The sequence below is a fragment of the Bidens hawaiensis genome, unplaced genomic scaffold (genome assembly GCF_021521415.1).
Source record: "Bidens hawaiensis isolate Kalapana, Puna unplaced genomic scaffold, B.hawaiensis_p1.1 tig00002438_1, whole genome shotgun sequence".
Lineage (NCBI taxonomy): Eukaryota > Viridiplantae > Streptophyta > Magnoliopsida > Asterales > Asteraceae > Bidens > Bidens hawaiensis.
In genome coordinates, this window is record NW_027491134.1 from 1901704 (window position 1) to 1924768 (window position 23065).

At 32.2% G+C, this 23065-nt stretch overlaps 2 protein-coding genes across 4 annotated transcripts in view; both read left to right on the top strand.

Moving 5' to 3' along the window:
• The window catches only part of LOC143619440 (protein MALE DISCOVERER 2-like), a 141848-nt gene that overhangs the window by 118276 nt on the left and 507 nt on the right, over positions 1–23065 (top strand). The window lies entirely within an intron of this gene.
• On the top strand, positions 6500–9422 carry LOC143619412 (uncharacterized). Of its 2 annotated transcripts, XR_013151181.1 has the most exons (5): positions 6500–6687; positions 7191–7318; positions 7950–8047; positions 8127–8631; positions 9270–9422. XR_013151181.1 is itself a non-coding variant. In XM_077091350.1 (4 exons), the coding sequence occupies exons 1-4, from the start codon at positions 6516–6518 to the stop codon at positions 8431–8433; spliced, it is 705 nt and encodes a 234-aa protein (XP_076947465.1). In that variant the 5' UTR covers positions 6500–6515; the 3' UTR covers positions 8434–8678. The 2 variants fall into 2 exon arrangements, 1 of the variants encoding a protein (XP_076947465.1); XM_077091350.1 differs by lacking the exon at positions 9270–9422 and having other exon boundaries at positions 8127–8678.

Below are 23065 nucleotides of genomic sequence, written 5' to 3' on the forward strand. Positions count from 1 at the left end.
GGGAACTATGTTACCCCAGGACATTTCCATTAACTTTCTGGGAACTATGTTACCCCAGAACAATAATAACCCCTGGGAACTATGTTACCCCAGAACAATAACAACCCCTGGGAACTATGTTACCCCAGAACAACAATAACCCCTGGGAACTATGTTACCCCAGAACAATAATAACACCTGGGAACTATGTTACCCCAGAACAATAATAACCCCTGGGAACTATGTTACCCCAGAACAATAATAACCCCTGGGAACTATGTTACCCCAGAACAATAACAACCCCTGGGAACTATGTTACCCCAGAACAATAATAACCACTGGGAACTATGTTACCCCAGAACAATAATAACCCCTGGGAACTATGTTACCCCAGAACAATAACACATGATAAACATTTTATATATTCTGTGCATCAGACCATATATATATAAATGTACAAGTATTTCCATACGATCGGTATGTACTTAAATACTTTAAATAAGACATGTTTTCCGCCCCGGGAAAATATAATTAAAACAATTCATTTAAAAGGGGCTCGTGAAAACTCACCTTGTTGTGAGTCGGTGAGTAATATAAGGAACAGCTACGTGCCTGGATCTGTAATATAATATCTAGTCGTTACTATATAATTCCCATAACTTAAATACATGTCAATCGGTACATCTGGGAACATTGTTAACCCAGTACTGTACTCGATTCGGGGACAATGTTAACCACGTGACACTTCTAAGGACTCAGATTGACATTGCTTAGAGTTTGACAGTCAATTTAGTTAAGGTGATGAAATTATAGCTCGGTTTGACACCCCGTTTGGCCGTGGGGCCCGTTTCCGGTATTTCGGTGCCGGAAACGGTAAAATCGGGTAAAATTACCCAAATCATCCGAATTATTTTCGGATGATTTATTTTTACTTAATTTACTTAGATTTATGAAATAGTCCATTTTTAGAGTTTTCATGTACCAGTCAGCTCGCTTATGCGAACTTTGCCGGTTTATACGTTTTAAGCTTTAAAAACTTGTTTTTATGTTCTTTTTAGCACAAATAATTACCCGATTAGTCTCGGGTCTTGAAATTTTGCACAAGACTTAATTTGACAGTAAGGAATTTTTGTAAAAATTTTCCAGATTTATTTTCTTATATTTACATTTATTTATCTCTTTTTAAATCACATTAAAATACTAAATATATCAAAAATACCAAAACACTTTAGAAAAATCCCAAATTTTTCTGGGATGATCTCTATCATCCTCATAACTTTCTGGAATTTTTCCAGATTTATTTTCCTATATTTACATTTATTTATCTATTTTTAAATCTCATTAAAATACTAAATATATCAAAAATACCAAAACACTTTAGAAAAATCCCAATTTTTTCTGGGATGATCTCTATCATCCTCATAACTTTCTGGAATTTTTCCAGATTTATTTTCCTATATTTACATTTATTTATCTATTTTTAAATCTCATTAAAATACTAAATATATCAAAAATACCAAAACACTTTAGAAAAATCCCAAATTTTTCTGGGATGATCTCTATCATCCTCATAACTTCCTGGAATTTTTCCAGAATTTAAAACTTATTTTTCAAGCCATTTTCACCCAAAACCGAGCTAGAAAGCCCTAGAACTCGTTTCACCGAAAAGCCTACTTAGGCTTTTCCAACTGAGCTCAAATTTTGTGGGTGACTTTTATATGATATAAAAAGCTTATCTTAAATTTTCCGGAATTTTTCATCATGTTTTGCTATTTTTCACTATTTTTGGCCAAAACCGAGCATTAAATTCACCAAATATTCATCTTTTATCCAAAAATTACCAAAAATTCACAGATCTCATATTTCCATGTGTAGATCATCTCTGTGAAATTTCGTGACCCGACTCTAAGCACACGAAAATCTGTCCAAATTTCATATACACACGAAAACCGAACTATCTTGTGTTTTCTAGCTTTAGATCGCAAGGATCTCGGTTTCTAGCCTTTGCTAGCCGCTAGATACAACACTTACAAGCACAATAACACTATACCAAGCAAACTATACCAACAATCAAACCATTTCTTTCATAGTGTCGGTTTTTAAGTAAAAACAAAGGTTTTAACCGTAAAAATCCGTTCTCGACTCTTTTTACTCATTTCTTGGACCAAGATCCTTTGTATAACTTATATACATCCCTTGATCATACGAGAACCGGTTCCATCTCGGGTTTTTACCCATATTTCACTTGGAACCTCTTGTTCTTGCAAAACAACTCAAAGTAAAGAAACCAACACCAAAGATCATGTATTATAACATGTTTATACCTTGTGTTCTTGATTAGAAGAGGTGGATTTGATGAACACTTGAAAGTATGAAAGGATTTGAGAGAGTTTTGGGAGTGAAGTGTGGTAAAAAAAAAAAAATGAAATCAATAATAAGGGGATAGGGCCGATCGGCCTCCCTTAAGGGGTGGGGTGGGTCCCACACATCCATTCTAAGCCACATATTCGGATTACGCAATCCGGATAATGTTGTGGATAATCTGGCTCAGTTCGTTTCTCGTTTAAACTCGTAATTCGGCTTAAAACGAGCATAGAATGGTCGTTTTTCGGGTCATAATAAAATTTACTTAAAACCGACTTAAAAATTTTAAAAACTTAAACCATGACATTAAAACATCATATTATTAATAATTACGCATCTTTTTCGGCTTGATTGATCGTCTCTTGCTTGGTTTGGTGTTAAAGGTTTCGTTTAGCGTACCGACGTACCATTAAATCGAAATCCTTTTTCTGTGCTATAATTTACTTATCCCGAAGCATTAATACTTCGTAAATATCACTAAACATTATATACTTCGTCTATGATGAAACTCCCGATCCGTCCGGGTCTCAATAACCGATTATTGATTAATTGTAATTCCAATACGATTCACTATATAATTGAGTATGATTCATACTGTGAACCATATAAATTCGTATCAACGTGCTATAACTCATATAATCAATATTAAATAACACGTAAATAGTATATTCCGGCTAGGGTATACCTGAATTTGCCGGAATCGTTACAAACTGTAACAGACTTAAAGTCTGCTGAATAATACCAACTAGGTACTTATGCATACCTATTATGAATATAGGTTAATAGCATACTGAAGCCAAGGAGGTTGATATTTCCAACTGATAATATAAGGTGAACATGTTAACCTTTTTACTGTCTGAACTGATTTTACTCTTGTAATAGACTGGTTGTTTATTACAAAGAGTCTGATAAATGTTTGCATAAGATATAATCTCTAAAATCGTTATAATACAAAATAGATAATAAAAAGCAACTCATACCGAATACACATGTGTTTGGATCCCAAACATAATTGATAATTGGAATACAAAACCAAGTCAGTCATAACCAGTTCTCCATTAGGGTTACATAGCCTAGGGGAAGGTTGTCTCCGAACAGGGGCTATGTACTCAGGGAACCTTGAATTGTGTGTGTAGGGCAGTGGTTCAAATCCCGGGATTGGACAGGCATTCCTGCTGAGTTTGTGAAACACAAAACTATGTTTGTATTTAACGACTGTTATAAATGTTTTATCGAGTCAGCGTTTCACCAGCATATAGCTGACGTGTTTTCCCACCCTTGCATGTAGTTCGATGGTATACAAGGATTGGAGTCGTAGAAGATCGCTCGAGATGGCTCATTTTTTAATATCATGAATCCTTGTATTATTAATAACACTGTTTTGTAAAACTGAAACTCGGGTGTTAAATTCCCGAGTAATTTTGATAATATAAATTAATATTTTAATATATAAATACTTCCGCTAAAATGAACCCGCTACTCTGATATATTTACAAAACAGGTACCAACTGTTGGTCACACCTCTAGGCCTGGATCGGAGTGTGACACTATCGTACTAAGGCCATAATACTAATATGATGGCTTATATTAAACGTATATCACTTATAGATGCCCCCCCCAGGATATTCGGGTCATAACCAGACTCGTTTGGTTATTCGTTTGTTCGTTACGCAATAAGCGGTTAATCGCTTATTCGATTTGTGAATACCAAGGTGTTCCCGGTTTTGTCACGAATATCACAGTTTGTCACGTGGTCTGACTTAACGAAATAATCTAGCTGGGTTAGTGACAAAGTACGTAACGTGAAACATATTTGACACATGAATTATGTCTTTTGCTATTTCTTTCAATAAATGACGTCTAATGAAAATCAGGTCAAACATAAAGGACTTCTTTTGCTATTTTATCTTAATTTCATAAAACTTACTAAACAGGACCATGTTCTTAGATTTTAAAAAACCAATAACTTATATTTCATTTCGAACCTTATAATATACTTACAAGTTTTAACAAAAAAACATCTTACGAACACTTATTAAAACAATACATATTCTTGAAAGTACTCTGTTTTTAATAAAATTTATATCAAAATATTTATAAAAAAAAATTAAACAAGACATGGCATTTTTATTTTTTTAAAAGTTAAATAATATAAGTTATTACACAAAAATAAAATTATTATATATAATAATATAAAACTTTGGTGCCGCAAAGTCCACATTAGGCCACTTTGCGGCACCTTATTGGTGATATTTTTTTTTTGTTTTTTTTAATTCAAGTCAGTAAAGTAAGTAGCAAAAATCGATCGCCCAATTTTGTTTTTGTTTTGTTTTAGTTATGGTATCGTAACAAACTTTCCAAAAACCGACTGGATTCGTGTAAACTCACATTGTTTTGTTTTAGTTCTAGTATCCTTAACTAACGTAACGAAACAACCGAATGTTGATTTTTTTAGTCCTGGTACCGTAACGAACATGACGGAAATCGACTGAAATCGGGTAGACTAGCCGTCTCAACGCCCGGGATACCAACGATCGAGTTTTACCGACCGAGTCCACCCCATTGGTCCACCTCAAGACTTTTTACTTATTTTGTTTTAGTTCTAGTACAATAACATACGCAACCGAAATTGACCGAATTCATATCAACTTACCCTCTCAACACTTGAGACCGACAACGTTTGGGTTTTACTACCACCCAAAATTTACCAACCTGCTCCAACGCAACGCGCCGGGTAATATACTAATTAATACTAAAACTAATTGTAACTAGAAAGAAAAAAAAAAGAAAGCTACTTAAAACCACTCATTGGTGGACACTTGTCAAACAACCCTTGCCGATCAGGTTGTGAGTTTCCATGACTTTTTCTTGTTTTTTTAAGTATTTATGGCAACCTAGTTGTAAAAAAGTCACAGTAGATGTGGTCTTAGATCTTGTAAATCTAGAGACCCACACTATGTTTGTTTTTATAAGCATCAACGCTAACAAATCTCAAATGTAATACGATCTCTCGGGGCGTGTGTTTATCAGAGTTTGTCTTTGTGATGATCATTGCTAGAGTTTCGTGCTTTTAAATAGCAAACTAAAATACTATATTGTCATCTGAGCCTACTATACATGTAAAAAATGTGTTACGTGCCTTTAGCTTGTGTATATATGAAATCGAAATAAGGCAAAGTGCAAACTAAAAAGACTTGTGGGGATGCTACACAACTGTAAAGCTGAATTGCGAGTTAAACCTAAGTTGACTCATTTAATTTCGAGCCCGAGCTCGAAACCACCCTGGCCTGACTTGGGCTCGACTCGTGAACATCCCTACTTATATGACTGATGGCTCTTTGTTTGATATGGAAAGCGAGAAACGAGAAAGTTTCCAAGCATAAGGCATACTTGATTACAAAGTTGCTAAATGATGTTAAGGCGTTCCCTTTCCTTTGGATTAAAAACCAGAGCAAAATGGCAAGCTTGGATTGAGACTCTTGGGGAAAATTCAATTTTGTTAACTTCCCGTTGTAGCTTTTATGTAGTCGTGTATATGTTTTCGTAAGTTGTCATTTTTGTCAGTTTGTATTCTTGGGCCTCTCGCTATTCAGTTGAGGTTCCCGTTCTTGGTTTTGTATAAAAGTTTAGCCTTTAAACAAAAGTAAAAAAATATTAAGCTATTAATATAAAATAAAATCAATTTTTTTCAAGTTTCTTTTTTCCTCTTGTTTATTTAGATTTGGATACAAGATTCACTGACTTGTAAGTTACAGCTATAGGCTTATGTTGATTCTTGGTATAATTTGGAAATGGAAATCAATCAATCTACAAAAACACTCGCACTTATTAAGGTTTACATAGGTTACCAAAATTCGAAGAATCTAGGACCTAACTCAAACCAAACTACAATGATGTCATGCAGTCTACAATAATAATAAATATATAACTCAAACCAACAAGAGAAAACCTTGCTACAAACGTTCCATGTCGATTCTACCCAAGCCAACCAACCAAAATCCACAATAATATATATTAACCTCACCTCATCCCACGACACAGATTCGATCATTAATATTTCCAAACGTTCAAAATTCCATCACTAGACATCACCAACAATTAAAAAGAAAAAAATGGGTTCACAATCAGCAAATTCGATTTCATCTCCAGTGGGAGAAACTGTAATTGTTGTGATGAATGGAAATAGGGAGAAAGGAAGCATGGATGCTTTAGAATGGGCCATTAAGTATATCGTTGGCCCGAAATATACAATCGTCGTTCTTGGAGTGTTGCCCGAGGAGATCGGAAGGAAACCCAATCCTTCTTGCTTGCCTTTTCACCTTGGATTTGGGAGTTCCGGCATGTGTAAGCTATTCTATCTTTTCATACTCTCGAAAGAATCCTCTACAATTCGAGGGCCCGGGCGAGAAGAAAAATGAAAAATCAGGCCCTGGGCGGCCCCCACCTTGCGAGTCGAGTTATGAATTGCTTTTGGTCAACACTTACCATTTTGACAATGAAAGGGGAACATAAATTTTTTTTCGAACAGTATACTTTTATAAACACCCGGCAAACGTCGAATAACAACTCCCTCCACAACCTGGAGAAGAGCACAACCAGAAAACTATAAGAAAACAAACTTACACCAAATCAACTAATTAATAGATTGACTTTTGGATCTATTTTTAAACCAAAGAGGAACATAAATTGACAACATTGTTTACCTTCATTTTGCAAATAAAGGAAAAGAAAAAAAAGAATTGTGTGGAAAATGACAATGAGGATCAATGAAAGGTTATTATCTGGCAACATTTGTATGTACCTTGTTAGTAAATGTACTCATAATGCATCCGCAAACTATAAATCAGATGTAAAACTCGAGTTCTCAAATGGCGTCGAAATGACACCATCCGAACTCCAAAGGGAGATAGAGAGAAAGAAGAGAGAGTACCAAAAGTTTCTGGAGCGCTACTACCATCAATGTAAGAAGAGAGAGGTTTGTGTCTTTTCCTCTTGAATATAATTTAAATACTTTTGAGTAGAGGTGGGAACATGGGCCGGTCTCTTGGGTAATGTGTCAAAACATGAGGGGTTAAAATGAGGCGTTTTTAGAAGGGTCATGCTATATAAGCACCAATTTGAATAGTGCATACCATGCCTCTTGAATCTTGATATAACATATAATGACTTTTTCAAAGGTCATATCAGTTCAAAAAAAAAACAGAAAAAAAAAAGCATTTAGGTTGTATGATTGATTTGCCTCTCATCTCGTATGACAATGGTGTCTGTATGGATAGTTTGTCACTTGATGTTTGTTTAGAGTTTAGGCCGACCCTTTTTAGTATGGGCTGGGCGGGTTTACGCACAAGAACTTTTGTATAATAAGAAAATCTAAATAACTAATGTGCTAGTTATTATTATTTTAATAATTTTGTTAATCTAGTCCATTTGATGTAAAATAGAACAAAAAATAATCTATTTATAATTGAAGGAAGTTGATTTGTAGTTTGTACACTACAAAAATTTATACTTGCATCACAAGCCAATTTCCATATGTAAACATATCAAAATTTTCACCTTTACCTTCAAACAAATATCCAAATGTCAATCAATCTCCTTCCATGCAGGTGAAGTTAGATATAAGACTAACCGCAGGGTTAGAATCCAAGAACATAGCTATCGATGAAGCACAAAAGCTCGATCCTCGATGGATTGTGTTAGATGGGTACTTCACACTTCATTTTCTTGATTTCCACTTAATATTATTATTTTGTTTTGATAAAGATTTGTTCTTGAATTCTAAGTTTCTTCAAGAAAGACAAGGAATTCATACACAAGCATGTCAACTGTCACGTCGCTTTGTTAAAGACAAAAGGCGTAGCAACGCTAATCCCATCAAAGATCACCGGCCCAGATTGTCAAGACTGGCAAATTGTGTGTAGAAAAATCGATGACCATGCTTTGACCGCGGATGACTTTGTGGAAGAACCAACGTCCCCTTGTTCATCATCGAGGACGACAGGGGTCGAGAGAGCTTTCAGTTTTGGTGAAATTGAAGAAATAACAAATGGATTCAACAATGTCATTGCTAAGGATGATCATAGGATATAGTATATGATGGCGTTTTTGGTGAATCCCGTGTTATGGTCATGTGTTTCCCTGCAGATGATCCAACGGTTTTCCTACTCAGAATTGCATCGCGTGTTCGCCATAGAAATGTAGTGAGTTTAGTTGGTTATTGTTGTGTTGCAGATTCGGTCTACTTGCTTTGTGATTGTCCCCAAGGTTCACTTGAAGCTTGCTTGTTGTGTAAGTCTCTTACTTTGGTTACATGCCACCATTACTCTAAACGAGCCAAGGCGCTCGAGATCGGATCACTAAAAGTTCCAGTCAGCCGGCTTAAACGAGCTATGCAAGTCTATTATTTATATAAGTTTTATTTTATATATTAAAATATACCATGTTTTATATAGAAGTTATACTTATGAATATACATAAAATTCATAATAAATAGAGACATAAAATACTTGAATAACAAACAAGCCGATATCGAGCTTGAAAAACTACCCCACAGGTCAGGCTTGATTTCAAATGAAAGAAGTGGTTACGGGCTCAGGCTCGACTCGTTTACATCCCTAGGTAAACCGTAATTATAGTACAGTAAACATGTCAAGATAGTTTGAACTGAAATATTTTCTATCTAAAAAGTTATATAAATAATATGTCATATATGATTATTGAAACTATATTATCTTAGTAACATATCGCATATATAGCTTAGACAGTTGTATAAACATTACACCCATTCAACGCGTTACCCCATTTCGTTCTAACCAAATTCTTTTAATTTTACCTATTTGACCTGGTAGAAATAACATACAAACCAATTGATCTATTTATAAGATAACGTGTAACTATTCACTAAATATAGAGGGTAAACTTTGCAGGTGATAAGGTAGCAACAGATCTTTTGTGGGAAAATCGGTGGGCTATCGCTCTAGAGATAGGTGCGGGCATTCAGTACCTTCACGAGGAGTTTGTAGATGGCGCGATTGTAAATCTATCCATTTGTTCGTCTAATGTTGGACTTGTTGGTAGCTCTTGTGCTATGGTAACCTCACTTATGTTTCCGTGTTGTGTTTTGTTTTGTTTTAGAGGTGGCAAAATGGACGGAATGATTGGGTTTTGTTAAAGAGTCACCTAAATCATATTTTGTACAAATTTATTTAGGTTTTTAAATGAGTAGTTAATGGGCTAAGAGCATTTAACACCCCTTAATTGATGATATTTAAAACTGACCCGACTATACACTTCTATAAATAAAATTTCCTCCTCTTTTATTACAATGGGATTGGGATACTAAAACTTATATCTTTAATGGTGTTTTGAAAGCTTTGTATCTACGAAACAACAATAAAGCAGTTGAAGCTTGATGATGATCCTATTAAGTAAGATCGGTTTTAGCAAATATCTTGCAAATTCTTATATAATAATGTGCCGTTTTGAACTAACGGCATTCATGTTTGTGGTAAATCAAGAAGCACAGACATTGACACAAATAAACATCTTCAAGCAGATATAAAAGATTACGGGATCCTCTTGTTAGAGCTCATATCGGGACAGAGTAGGCAATTATTTGAAAAAGATGGTCAATGCCTCGTTGACTGGGTAAGGTCCCCATCTCCATGATTAGAGGTGATAATTTTTGCCCGTTAACAGATGAATGGGTTGAATCTGTTGAATCGTGTTATAAAACATAGAGAGGGTCAATAACACAAAAATAACTTAAAGTTAACAGACCAAGCAGGTAAAAATGGTTGTAACTAAACTTGGTAAATTAGTTTATTTAAAGTAATATTGTTGTTAAAATAATCTAAGCAGTTAATGCGGAAAAATATTGGATATCGTTCGAGGACGGATAGTTGAGATCTCGGTTATAGTGAGATATTGGTGGGATATCGGTAACTTAATATCATGCGGAATTTATATATATAGGACTTTAGCACTAGCAATTCAGTATATTGTCCTGCTATTAACAAATTAACCTTTTACAACACTAACAATTGTAGCAAGTAGGATGTGATTAAGACTCAAAACACCAACATCAAACACTAAAAGTTGAATATTGAAACTTAAAACACTGATATCGGGAATATCGGTGATATATCGGTCAAATATTGGTCAATATCGCTGATTTTATCGGTACCGATATTCTGACCGATATCTCATATGAGGACCGATAACCGAGATCTCACCAGACTACGTAGAAAATAATATATTTGTATAAGGTAAATAGGGTCAAGTTATTCTACAAAGGGTGACAAAAATAAGAAAGATAAGAATAATTTATTGCCACACACAAAAAACCCTTTAAAAAATAAAAATAAAAATCATAACTCAAAGTATAAATAAAAATATATAAATAAATAAATAAACAAACTAAAATGTTTCCTCCATCTTTCTCATTCAAAATAATAACAATAATAATAATAATAAGAGTTAAGTGTCATTTTGGTACCTGTGGTTTGACCAACTATGCAACTTTAGTACCTATACTTTATTTTATGCAAATGACTACCCCAATTTCAAAAAACTTGCATTTTTAGTACTTTTTTTTAACTCCGTCTATTTTATCAGTTAAGTCAATGGTACTTTGGTAATTTTGTAATTTTCTTAATTTTTTCTTTTCTTTTAAATGTCTTCCCCCTTTTAAATGCCGGCGACATTCACCCCCACCGGAAGTCCACTGCCGGAAACCACTTCAGCTCGTCAGCGAATGCACCAGGTTTGCCGGAAATGTTCGTGAACTTCATCGCCGTCGTCGCTTCGTACTGAACCATCATAAGCCTAATCCGTCGCTGCTCGTTCTTCTCCACCATTGTCGGATACTGTGGCGGAACCCTAGTCGCCATCGTCATCGTCATCGCCACCAATTGAACCAGTAGTAGCGGCAGCTACAAACCTGGTATCCGACACAGTATCCGACAATGGTGAAGAAGAACGACCATGGTGGTTCAATTGACAGTATCCAACAATGGTATCCGACACAGTATCCGACAATTGAACCACCAGATTGTCACCGCCGCTGCTGCTGGTTCAATTGGTGGCGATGATGACGATGGCGATAACTATAGCGGCTAGGGTTCCGCCACAGTATCCGACAATGGTGGAAAAGAACGAGCAGCGACAGATTAGGCTTATGATGGTTCAATACGAAGCGACGACGACAATGGAGTTCACGAACATTTCCGGCAAACCTGGTGCGTTCGGTGACAAGCTGAAGTATTTTCCGGCAGTGGACTTCCGGTGGAGGTGAATGTCGCCAGCATTTAAAAGGGGGGAAGGAATTTAAAAGAAAAGAAAAATTATGAAAATTATAAAATTACCAAAGTATCCTTGACTTAACTTATAAAATAGACGGAGTTAAAAAAAAGTATTGAAAATGCAAGTTTTTTGAAACTAGGGTAGTCATTTACATAAAATAAAGTATAGGTACTAGAGTTGCATAGTTGGTCAAACCACAGGTACCAAAATGGCACTTAACTCTAATAATAATAATAATAATAATAAGTTAAGGCTAAAAGATCATTGTATTTTTTTATTTATCATTGTGTTTTTTGTTTATTTTTTATTATGTTTTTTTCCTTGATATTGTGTTACATTACTCAACATTGTATTATATTTTGCTCAACATTGTATTATATCTTGCTATCTATTGTCTTTTTTTTTATTCATCATTGTGTTTTTTGTTTCTTTCATCATTGTATCTTTTTTTTCGACATTGTGTCTTTTTTTGTATTGAGATTTTTTTGGCACAAAAAGAGGGGAAAATATTTTAGCTTTTTTACTTTTTTTTTATTTTTTAATTATGTGTTGAGTTATGATTTTTTTTTTTTGGCAATAAATCATTTTCACGCTTCTTATTTCTGTCTTCCTTTGTATGCTAACTTTTTTCAGGGTTAATAACATGAAAACCTAATAACTTTTTTTATATTTCACGAAAAAGTTACTTAAACCCAATTTATGTATATTAAATCTCTCAGCTACTTAATAATACACAGAAAAATCACTAAAATGATTTTTGTATATTAAAGACACTAAGGGTATGTTTGGTTGGAGGTAATGAAATGAAGGGGGAATGAAATGGGAGAAGGAATGGAATGGACAAAGGAATGAAATGGATCATTAACATTCCTTTGTCTTATTTGATTAACATATATGAATGAAATCAATTATTAATTTTTATTGTTTGGTATCCAAAAAAATTATAGAAATGAAATAGAAATAATAAAAAACACTCCTATCTCAAAATACTTTTTACCCCCCCCCCCCCCCACACACACACAAAAAAAAAAGAACTCTACAATGGCGACGGTGGTAGCTCCGGCGACGACAATGGTGGTGGCGGTGGCGATGGTGGTGGTGGCGGAGTTGGTGGTGGTGCCGATGGTAGTGGTGATACCGGTGGTTGTTAGGTGGTGGTGGTGTTGAGAAAGTAGAATGAATAAGGAATGAAATGAAAAAAAAAAGGGTGAGAATGAATGGTTTTTTTGGAATGAGATTCCATATGTAATGGATGATTCCATTCCATTGAGCAACCAAACACTACTTTTTTCATTCTCACGTAATAAATCATTCTATTCCTATTGTCATTCTTGCATACCAAACACTACCTAAGCTTGTTAAAAATAAATGTACTTCTACAATCTTTTAAACAATGACGGATTAACTCTTAAATTGGTGAAAATAAAATGTTGGATTGCCACTTTATCATGTTTTGATCAATTTATAAACAAGTTATTATTCATAACAAACAAGTTTTAAGGACTACTTCAAATTTTAACAATTCGAGACATTTAATACGCTAAAATTAGATTTCGGATTTTTTTGAAAAAGAAATAAAAGAAGTATAGTAGTTTTTACGGTATTAATCTTTATCGTATCTAAGACTCTAATTATTGATGGACATGGAGTATTTCAGATCAAACTTAACTGACACATCAGTAAAAATGCTTGTTTAGTTAAACGAGATGATATTTAAGGACGGTTCGGTAAATCTCAGGGGTGGCTTGGAGAAGATTTTAAATAATAATTCGTTTATTATTTATTAATAAGTCAGTCAAATTTTAATTAAGTTAGTCTTATCCTAAATCCTATATGTGTTAATATCAAATTGTGCATTTGAATACCATTAGGACTCGAATTAAGGGTGTCATATAAACCCTTGGTTCCTATAGGTTTATTAAGTTTTTCGTTAGTCGTTTTTTCTTAATAAAAATCATCAAAGTCTTTTGTTTGTCAAAAAGTTCAGTTGAGTTTGCCATTTAATATTGTGTGAAGCCCAACAAAACTTTGTCCTCTGTTTTCTTTTCGTTCGACTAACAGTGGGTTTTAAGGTTGGTGTATCCTTTGGGTTGTGAATAACAAAGAAAAAAAATCACTCTTATATTCTTGTTCTGCAAACTGATCAAGATCAGTTCTTGACTATATCAGTTTGCATCTGCTTCACTTGTTAGCTTTAATAGTTTTGACCTGTTAGCCAACCAGATCTACTTGTAGTTCAAGCAAACACTAAACCAACCAAACCACTTACAATCCTAATGTTTGTGTAGTAAAACTGTTTTCAGGCATTACCATTTCTGGAGAAGAATTTAATTAGCCCGTTGTTAGACCCAAGGTTATCCGATCCGAGCGATCCTCAAGTGGCACATATGGCTCGAGCCGCACTGGCATGTCTAAAGAACTACTCGAGCCCCTCTCTTAAGATCAGTAAGGTCGGTATGTTTGTAGTTCATGTAATCTCAAATGCAAGTCGATTCCTTTTACTTGTTTATAATTTATGTTATATATAATTAACATTTTAAAGATATAACCTTTTTGCAGGTGTTGGCAATTGTACGCGGTGATCAATAATAACGTCGTTAAGCGGTACATGGCTCAAGTGTGGTGTTTTGAGCTATTGAGAGAACGCAAAGGGAATAACGTTGTTAAGTTGGTTTCTCTGTCATTCGTAGAGAAACATTGAATGATATATAAAAGTTTATTAAGATGCGTTTAAGCATAATTTCTTCTGTATTCATTTAAAATTACCTTAATGTTCTTCCAAACTTTTATATCATCTTAATATAAACTAGTGGTATCCAATGCCTATGTTGCAGGATGGACGCGCCATGAATTTAGTCATTATCGATTCAGTTAATTATGGTATTTGTATGATACCGACACTTGTTATAGCAACAAAGAAAACCCTATAATAAATAAAGTCGTAATATATGTAAATGGATATCGAAACATGTTCACTACGTTGTTTTCTTGATTATTCAACTTTAAAAAAATTAATGATTTTTATTTTATTTTATGAAGTTATTAATTAATCAGAATATTAATAAAACAATGTCTAAAAAAATTTAAAAAAAAACAGAGAAAAGAAAAAACAGAAATGTCATTTTGACACAAAAAGAAACTAGACTAAAACCTACAAATGACTTAAACCCTCACTATTTGTGAATGATCCCATGTTAATAAACACTTTTAAAAAAAATAAAAATAAAGTATATTAACTAATTTTTGTTAAATGTTTATAATCATATAATCATAAAAAGTCTTTATCTATTATCTTCCTGTCAAATAAGCTTTACTAAGAGCATTCTCATCTCTTCTATTTTTAAATACAAAATTATATTAAAGTCACTGAATTTTATTTCTTCTATTCAATTAAATAATATTTTTTTATACATTTATCATTATCTTTTATCTTTTTTACTCACAACCACTTTTAAAAAATATTAAAATATTTATACGGTGCTACAGAAATTTTTTAAATATACGGAAAATTAACAATACATAAATGAAGGATCATATGAACTTGTTGATTAATATTGATACGATAGTGTGATTGGTATTGGTTGATTGAGGTCAAATTGGTATATACATTTTCTTTTATATGACAAACAGTATATTGGTATGGGTTGGATAGGGCCGGCCCAATCATCATTTAGCTCGACCAGGATATGCCCAAAAATTAAAGATACCACATTACCACATGTATTTAAAATCATTTTTACTTAGGAATGCTAATGGTTTGATCATTTCTTGGTAACTACCAAAAAAACCAAAAATCAAACCGACTAGGGTGGGGTGGTAGTATATATCTGACTAGCTCAAAACAGTTTGGTTTGACCATTTTTAAAATAATTATTTGCATTTAAACTTTTAAGTTTTATTTTTCTTTTAAACAACTAAATCATTTTCCAAGCTATTTCACCCTATATTTCAAATGAGACTAGAAGCATCAACCATTTGGTTATAGCATATACATCTTTGTCACTAGACCAAGCTAGTGGGTGTATTTAAACTTTTAAGTTGATTAGATGGTTTTTGGATATCATATATTCCGAGTATCACTACCGATACTAATATTTGTTTTTCATGCTTTTCAAAATCAATACTGTTTGGTTTTAGTATTTTTAATGGTATCAGTACCGACAAATGTCGAACCAATATAAATAGTACGATATTCAGTTTATACTTTCCCTTGTTTTGGTATACTAGTACCGACTAGAAGTTACCATGTTCACGTTGGCTTACATTTCCAAGTCATAAACAACCAGTTGAGTTGATAAAAATGAATTTTAAACCATATATATTGAAGTCGAACTAATCCGTATGAACCCTAAATCAAATAAACTCCATTCGAAAGTCTTGTTCAAAAATTCTATATAATCTAAATTTCTATATGATATGAAACTGAGATAGTTATCTTTAAGAAAATTCTAATGATAGGCGAAATGTCTATTTTTTATTCTTCTGAAGGTGAGAGAAAAGATAAAACTAAATAAACCGAATTTTTAATCCAAACTTAAGATTTAAGTTTGAAAGTCATTTGTATAACCCAAACTCTAAACCGATTCTATTTTACAGAGCAGAAGTCGTTGTCAGGATTTACGAATCATTAATTTGGGAAAAGGACAAGCGTTACCAGGAGAATTACAATACTTAATGGTTTCTTATTAAATCAATCATAAGTGTTTTCTAGAAGGGTGATTCATCAATCATATTATCTTTAAAAAAAAAACATACATACATCCTTTTTCATTATTTGTAGATGTTGTAATTGTCATTTTTTTTGTCGAATACTGCTTTCTGTGTAACTAAGATTATATAATGTTACCTTTTCCTGTTTTAGGGACCTTGTTTATTTATTTTTAACGTCTCCTTGTTTGTTGTTTTATGATGTCTTCTTAATTTACTTTCCCAGTTGATCTAGTTATGTTACTTCATTGAGACATTATGTTACTTAATTGTTTAATGTCTCTGATGCTCAAAATTACACTACTTGTTTCTTGAGTTATGGTGTAATTATGTTATGAACTCATGATCTTATTTATCAAAACGTCACCATGTGAATTTTCAACTTCGCAAATAAAAATTTCAATTTTTATGTTAACAAGCCCCTATATATATATATATCTATTTTGTGATAAATATTTCTTGAAAATATTTAAAGTGTAATAATTGAAAATTGGATTTGTTTTAGAAATTATAGATATGGGATGGATAGAAAGAACGAAAGATGCCATATACACATGGTGTCATACAAGTAATTCTTTGTTCTTTTCTTATAATTTGCTTTTGTTTTCTTCTTCGATTTCATTCATTTCCTTTTCTTTTTTGTGTGGCTCTAGAGTTTTTATTAATCCTATACGGCTAACTTCATGTGTTTGGACACGTATGTTTATTTTCAAAATAATATATTTATCTAGAAAACTATTAGCCGAAATGTATATAATGATTGAAGTTACATGTGCCTACCATGATAAACTTGATGGCAAGTATGAATAGTTCCTTTGAATTATGTTATCCATGTATATATGCCTTTTGTGTTATGTTATGGATGTTTTTGTATCATATGTATGTTATGTATATTCGTCTTATCTCTATGTGTATGTATACTTAAGCAAGATAGGCCGAGTTGCTACTAAGCTATTCAAGATTGGCTTTTAGAAACTTGAATCAAGATGGGTTCTAATAAGTCTCTGGCATAAGCTCAAGCTCTTATTTGAGCTCTTTTAACAAATGTGCTCGAACCCAATCTTCATTTATCAAGTTTGACTAGGCCCAAGCCTTATATTATGTGCTCAAGTTCTGTCACTGCCAAGAACCTTTCTTGAAGCGCCATTAAATCGAATCAAACGATAGATGATAGCTTGACTCAGACATGGGAATCAGTAGTCTAGGGTTGTAAACGAACCGAACGAACACGAACAAGGCCTTGTTCCTGTTCGTTCGTTAAGAAAATAATGTGTTCACGAACGGTTCATGAACCACTTAATTAACGAGATTTTATGTTCGTGTTCGTTCATTAAGGAAATTAATGTGTTCACGAATGGTTCACGAACACAAACGAACGCAAATAAAATCGGCAAAGCCTAGAGATTGAGACCGGTGTATTCATCAGTGTGAATAATGAAAGCCTATAAACGAATCGAATGAACACGAAAAAGTTCGTTCATTTAACTTTAGAAGAACACGGACACTTAATCGAACAAATATTTATGTTCATGTTCGTTTATTTAAAGACGGACACTTGTGTTTGTTTGTTTAAAATCTAAACGAACATAACTGAACAAAGATAAACGAACATGTATGAACAAATGTAAATGAACACAAATATAAACGAACTTAACTTAAAACATTTAAATGAACACAAATTAACAAATATAAAACATTTAAGCCGATGACCTATCCAGATAATACTTAATTATTTTCTATTAATACATAAACGAACATAAATAAACAGACATAAACGAACGTTCATGAACATAAATGAACGAACAGAACATGTGTTCATGTTCGTTCGTTTAATTAAACGAACACAAAATTTTTGTTCATGTTCGTTCGTTTATTAAATAAACGAACATAAGCGAACTTCCTGCCGAACGGTTCACAAAAGTTTACCGAACGTTCGGTTCATTTATAGGCCTAGGAATCACAATAATCACATCATCCATTAAAATGAGCTATTGTGTTCAACTATGGTGTGACCCCAAGTAAAATTTATTTATTTATATATATACAAAGGATCAGGATCATGAAAGAACTTTTTGGGAATTGAGAACCATTTTAGACAAAAACCAAAAAATAAAAAAAATCATAAAACAAAAAAAACACAAAAATAAAAAAAGTAAAAAAAACCAAAATTCTTATTTATCATCCCGATTTCATAAAAAAAATTTCGTTTAGCTAAACTATACATATATGTATAATATGTATATATATGTACACACATGTTTTTTATATGTATATGTATAATTTAAGGTAAATGATAATATACATATGTGTATATTACGTAACTAGAGATTAAATGAAATTATACACATGTGTTTAGGTATAATACGAATTAATTTTTTTTGTTTTTTTTATGAAACTGGAATGAAATAAAAGAATTTTGGGTTTTTACCTTTTAAAAAGTTTTTTTTTTTTTGTTTTATAATTTTTTAAATATTTTTTTATAGGTTTTTTTTGCCTAAATTGTTCTCAAAATTTTCAATTTACAAAGAGTTCTCTTAGGATCCTTACTCTCTCTCTCTCTCTTTCTATATGTATATATATATATACTAGATTTTATCCCCCGTATTACGGGGATGTTTTACATTATTCGTTTTTAATATATATATATATATATATATGGATTTTAATGTTATTTATTGTAAGAAAGTTAATAATTAATATACTTAAGGTTTGATGATAAAATGGTTTCACAAATAAATGATATGTTATAATCTGGTTTAAAAGCTATCTGGGTTTGGTGATACCTATTACTCGTTTATTTTCTTTATTATAAAATTTATTTTTAATTATAAATAATATCTTTTTTTAAATAAAATAGGATATTAATTTTTAGTATATCCATATTTTATAAGATTTTCATATCAAATATTTGATGAGATTAATTTTTAATATAATGAGAACCCGTTTAAGAGCTATCTGAGTTTGGTGAGACATTTACCCGTGAATTCGGGTTAAATGCGTGAGAAGCCTTCATTTACAAATTAAACAATCTGATGGCTTGAGAGAATAGTTGATTTACATTTTTTGTTTTTTAATATTTATTTCTTCGATTTTATTTTTCTTTATTGTAAAAAAGTTAATAATATACTTAGGGTTTGATGATGAAAGTGTTTCATAAATAAATAATATGTTATAAATAATATCTTTTTCATTTTAAATTGGACATTAAATTTTAGTATATCCCTGTTTTATAGGATTTTCATATCAAATAATTGGTAAGATTAATTTTTAATTTAATGAGATGTTATAACCCGTTTAAGAGCTATCTGGTTTTGGTAAGACTCATACCCATGAATTTGGGTTAAATCAATGAGAGACCACCATTTAAAAATCAAGCACTCTGGTGGCTTCCATAAAAGGGGGAGCGACCACATCGCAACACATAGGATTTTAGGGGTTTCATTTATATATATTATAGACTAGATTTTATCCCCCGCATTACGGGGGTTGTTTTACATTATTCATTATTAATATTTATATATGTGTATTTGGATTTTAATTTTATTTATTGTAAAAAATTTAATAATTAATATACTTGAGGTTTGATGATGAAATGGTTTCACAATTAAATGATATGTTATAATTCGGTTTAAAAGCTATCTGGGTTTGGTAATACCATTACCCGTTTATTTTTTTATTATTATAAAATTGTTTCTTAATTATAAATAATATCTTTTTTTAAATAAAATAGGATATTAATTTGTAGTATATTGCTATTTTATAGGATTTTCATATCAAATATTTGATGAGATTATTTTCTAATATAATGAGATGTTATAACACGTTTAAGAGCTATTTGGGTTTGGTGATACCTTTACCCGTGAATTCGGGTGAAATGCGTGAGAAGCTTTCATTTATAAATAAAGTAATCTAATGGCTTGAGAGAATGGTTGTTTACATTTTTAGTTTTTTAATATTTATTTGTTGGATTTTAATTTTATTTATTGTAAGAAAGTTAATAATATACTTAGGGTTTGATGATGAAAGGGTTTCATAAATAAATGATATATTATAACCCGTTAAAAAGCTATCTGGATTTGGTGACCCATGACCCGCTTATGTTTTTTACTATAAAATTGTTTATTAATTATAAATAATATCTTTTTCTTTTTAAATTGGATATTAAATTTTAGTATATTCCTATTTTGTAGGATTTTCATATCAAATAATTGGTAAGATTAATTTTTAATTTAATGAGATGTTATAACCTGTTTAAAAGCTATCTGGTTTTGGTAAGACCCATACCCATGAATTTGGGTTAAATCAATGAGAGACCTCCATTTAAAAATTAAGAAATCTGGTGGATTCCATAAAAGGGGAGAGCGACCACATCGCGACACAAAGGATTTTTGAGGTTAGGTGCAAAAAAATTAAAATTAACAAAATCATTTATGCTTAACATACCTTGGCAAGAAGTATCTATCAAATAAAGATCGGGTAACACATAAATGAAAGTAATAAAACATAAATAAAAACCAATCGGACCTAATGAATAGTTTTTATTTTTTGCCATTAGTTCAATAAATACACTAACGATTTTCATTAAACACACTTTAAATTAAATTTAAAATTAGCACTTTAATTTTTGTGTATTTATTAGTAATGTATTTATTAGTGGCGTGCTAATAACGGAGTGTATTAGTTAATGTATTTATTTTCATAAAATGCGAAAACTCAAACTGACTCATGAGCATTTGAATTTTGATTTCAAATTTTACTTAATGCGATTTCATTTTTATGATTTATAAAGATTGCTTCCGATTTTAGGAATCTTTTATGTAAAGTTTCTTTTGATTTTTTATACAAATTTCATATTTATGTTTCGTGTTACATAAATTCTTCACGTTTCGTAGCATGTCTTCTCGCTTTCCTCAACGTTGCCCTCGAAACTCAAACCGCAAAACGACAACCCAAACCATCAAGGAATTTACCATCGCAATCCCGACCACGGCAAACCGAGACTCATTACCAATAATACATTCAAACCTCAAAACTATACCCAAGTAAATCCAAACCCAACCTAACTCTTGGATACTCAAACCCAACCCAACCAAGATATTTACACGAGAACGAGAACCCACCCTTTGTATAACACATGCGATTCCACAACTTCGCTACCGCGATGTCAAAATGTCCCAAATAGTGTTAAGTTCGGCCAACTTATCAACTTTTGTCTCATAACTATACATACTCAACACAACACCTTTATTCCCACGACTTGTTGCCCAACCATTTATTCCCCCACCTTCTGCCTTAGCTCATGTTCGTACTTCAAACTCGCTACTATTGCAGTAACTTGAGCACACCCGTTATAAGGCCTAACTTGTTTCCGCCATACAAAACCTTATCCCGCGTCCCTTGACCTCTCAAAGGTTTATTTGATTTTTGAATTCAATAAAGTCGCCTTTTCAAACCTGTTTTATTTCTTGCATCCATTTTTCACATGTAGTTCCTTTACAAACATTTTCTTTCGTGAAATTTCAAATCTTTATTATTTTAAATAATTAATAAGTATATACTCTATATACGAAAGATATTCAAGTAGTTTTGCATCAAAAATTTTTTTGATGAAAATTCAAATGGTTCATTTTTATCACTATTATTATTATTACTACCACTATCAATACCTTATTATTATTATTATTATTGTTATTATTATTATTATTATTATTCCAATAAAATTTTTAAAATAAAACAAAATATTTCGCTTTAAACAATTCCTAAGCCGTGAGGATATTTTATTTCCATCAGCAAGTTATTTTATCTAACGACTTCTATTTTCTTAAAACGTCACCCAACCGGTAAATCCTTTACATCGAAAGTTTTCTAACTAGCTAAGTATTTATGCAAAAATTATTATCATAAACATCGTGTCCCCACAAACGACATTCACAAACAATGTCATCAATCATTTCTTTTCACTTTTTTTGTCAACGCCAACAAATTTTGGGGTAGTAAACCATACCATCGCACCATAATAACCTTCATACCACAACACCCATCTTCGAGAAGACGAGCATCGCAAATTACCTCTTTGTTTTCCTTCATTTGTTAGAGATATTTTTCCGTTTGGACATTTTCATGAAGTTTTAGGTATCGAATTCCATTCAAAGGTTTTCTATGAAGTTAATATCAAGCTTGATTATTCGTTAATTGGTGAACTATCTCCATTCATAGTTATATTCGGAATCAGTTTACTATGTTATTTCAATCTCGTGGTCTATAACCGATTTCCCATAAACATAATCGTTTAGTGGAAGTTGGAGACTATGAGCATGTTTATACGCATGTTGAGTTTATTTTGATTACACGAATGGTTTGGTCATATTGTTCTATTTCCGCTCAAACGTTTTGTTTGGATCATTTTGTTATTCATAATCCGAATGTTTTTACCAATTTAAGATCAATATTTTAATTCGATCTTGAAATTTTGATTATTTTATTCTCAATGTTTTACCAATTTGAGGTCAATGTTTTACTTTGATCTCAAAGTTGCTTATTTATTAATCTCAAATGTGGCCCTTATTCACATTGATATTTTCATTTGCTTATAGAGTCATTATTGACTCCAAGAACTTACTTGGTTCCTTTATTAAAGTTTCGTTATTATTCTCAGACCCAATGTTTATCGACTTACGTGTTTACATTTTGTGGCTCAATGCTACGTTTACTT

What these genes read in the sequence shown, in the direction of transcription:
- LOC143619412 (XM_077091350.1), top strand. Translation starts at nt 6,516, where the DNA reads ATGAATGGAAATAGGGAGAAAGGAAGCATGGATGCTTTAGAATGGGCC. An exon ending in ATTTGGGAGTTCCGGCATGT is followed by an intron (nt 6,688 to 7,190) that starts GTAAGCTATTCT and finishes ACTATAAATCAG; the next exon opens with ATGTAAAACTCGAGTTCTCA. An exon ending in CGATGGATTGTGTTAGATGG is followed by an intron (nt 8,048 to 8,126) that starts GTACTTCACACT and finishes TTGAATTCTAAG; the next exon opens with TTTCTTCAAGAAAGACAAGG.